Source organism: Trichechus manatus, unplaced genomic scaffold, assembly GCF_000243295.1.
Source record: "Trichechus manatus latirostris isolate Lorelei unplaced genomic scaffold, TriManLat1.0 scaffold00194, whole genome shotgun sequence".
In the NCBI taxonomy this organism is placed as follows: Eukaryota; Metazoa; Chordata; class Mammalia; order Sirenia; family Trichechidae; genus Trichechus; species Trichechus manatus.
In genome coordinates this window covers 4,485,111-4,487,579 of record NW_004444130.1, presented here as the reverse complement: position 1 = coordinate 4,487,579, position 2,469 = coordinate 4,485,111, and the positions used below count along the sequence as shown (strand labels likewise).

The following is a 2,469-nucleotide window of genomic DNA, read 5'->3' as shown; positions in this document are numbered from 1 at the left end:
AAATACCCTGTATCATCTTCATGTGACTGTGTAAGTTTTACTAGCAGAGCAGAAAGTAGAAGATGATAAAGATCAGGGATGGTGGGTATAATGGTAGACCACTTTTTATACTGAATATATAAATTTTTATAGGCCAGTATCATCTTTGCTTTTTAAGCTGAGCACTTTCTGCTATATATCTCCATAAATCCGCTGTACTGTCAGACCATCTCCTCCACTGTTGATTGAGCCCCTAGAATAAAATTTTATTTGAGGGTATACTTTTAATGCAAACTAATATTTCTTCTATATCTATTTTAAGTTCTAGGAATAACCAAAAGCATAAATAATTAATGTATCTGTCTCTAACCTATCTAATTTCAGAGAGGTTCACAGAAAATCTATAAATGGTACATATGTTCATTTCATTCCCTGCTGAAAATATATATTTTCTGTGAAAATATATTTGGGTTTTAAAACTCTGATTTAAGAGTGTCAATACACTGAATATACAAAACATTATTTCTCATTGGTTTTAAAGTAAAACACACACACACAGAGATCAAGAAAAACAAAATTTGAGATTAAAAGTTGAAATATATTGGATTAAACTGACATTTGATTCCATTAATATTCTAATTTCACTCTAGACCCAACAATAGGAGACTTGCATAAATTCTTAACAATTTTATGTAGCACAGAAGCTTTAATATGTGGATAATGGCATGTAGAAATTTAGGATTGCTGCATTGTATACACAAGCCAATCAAACTGAGATGTTTAGTGGTTTCTGTCTCTGGGAATCTTAGCACGGTTTCCTATCACTGCATTTATCACAAGGCTTTGTGCTTCATACAGGTACTTTATTACTGACTGACTAAAAGAATATTTCAGGCATTACTATCCATTTTCACAATAGTATTCTGCTTAATTATTATCAGAAACATGATGACTCGGTAACATTCCTTTCCTCAAGTATGATTATAACTCATTGCTCTACTTACTGTCTCCCCGGCAGAGTAGAGGTCCCACTTTATAAGCTGCTTCTGAATGCGGTCGGCCTGTGTCTGTAATCACTATCTTAGTTACTGGGAGATGTTCTTTATAAGAAAGGAATCCAGTGTCATTGGTCCTATAAAACAGCAGCAATAACAAAACTCGTAGAATTATTCTCATTTACATAATTATGAAATAAACAATAATTCTTCTTGTAGTTCAAAACCAAGACGTTCTGAGCTAAATTTGCACACACAAAAGAGTAAACGTAAATTGCTCACCTGAGCACATAATAACATGGTAACATTTTAACATCTTCTGTAGATAGAATATAGTTGGTAATTTTTAAATTCAGTTAGCTGTTTTCTCCCTTTTAACTGGAATGGTTAATCCATTTACACTTAATGTAATGACTGATGTTGGGCTCTGTCTTAGTTATCTAGTGCTGCTATAACAGAAATACCACAAGTGGACGGCTTTAACAAACAGAAATTTATTCTCTCACACTTCAGAAGTCTAGAAGTTTGAATTCAGAGTGTCAGCTCCAGGGGAAAGCTTTCTCTTCCTGTTGGATCTGGGGAAGGTCCTTGTCTTCAATCTTCCCCTGGGTCTTGGAGCTTCTCAGCGCAGGGACCCCAGGTCCAAAGGACGTGCTCTGCTCTCAGCTCTTCTTTCTTGGTTGTAGGGGGTCCCTATCTGTCTGCTCGCTTCTCTCTCCTTTTATCTCTTATAAGATAAAAGGTGATGCAGGCTGCATCCCAGGGAAACGCCCCTTAAGTTGGATCACAGCTGTGACCTGAGTAAGGGTGCTGCATCCCACTCTAACCCTCTTTAACATAACCTAATCTTGCCTCATTAACTACATACAGGTAGAGATTAGGATTTACAATACATAGGAAAGTTACATCGGATCACAAAATGGAGGACAACCACATAATACTGGGAATCATGGCCTAGTCAAATTGACACACATTTTGGGGTGACACAATTTAATCCGTAACAGGCTCTTGGTTTCTATTTATATCCCTCAGTTGGGGACATAGTCTTTGCTATAAATGGGTAGACATTCTGGAGTTTCTATGCAAAATGGAGAGATTTACAAAACCCATCTAAATTATTGTTACTGTCTTTGTGTGCCTTCAAGTTGATTCCTACTCATACAGACCCTATAGGACACAACAGAGCTGCTCCATAAGGTTTCTTAGGCTACAAATCTTTATGGGAGCATACCACCAGGTCTTTTCTCCCGTGGAGCAGCTTTTGAGTTCTAACCACTGACCTTTCGGTTAGCAGCCAAGCACTTAACCACTGTACTACCAGGGCTGCCCATCTAAATTAGTGGGACTCAAACTCCAGATTCCAACTCCCCTATGATAGAAGGAGCTGAAATCCTTGAATAGCTTTTATCATCTTTCCAGATACAGCTTTCTGTTTGGGTCAGGGGTCAGATGAGGATCTGATGGGAGTATATATATTGGCCTCCACCCCCCTTAA

General features: G+C 37.5%; 1 protein-coding gene across 1 annotated transcript in view; it reads right to left on the bottom strand.

Moving 5' to 3' along the window:
- Nucleotides 1-2,469, bottom strand: part of CNTNAP4 (contactin associated protein family member 4) — a 132,298-nt gene that overhangs the window by 60,614 nt on the left and 69,215 nt on the right. The window contains exon 10 of the mRNA XM_023741931.1: nt 984-1,111. Coding sequence (XP_023597699.1) covers nt 984-1,111 — 128 coding nt within the window. The remainder of the gene's footprint in view (nt 1-983; nt 1,112-2,469) is intronic.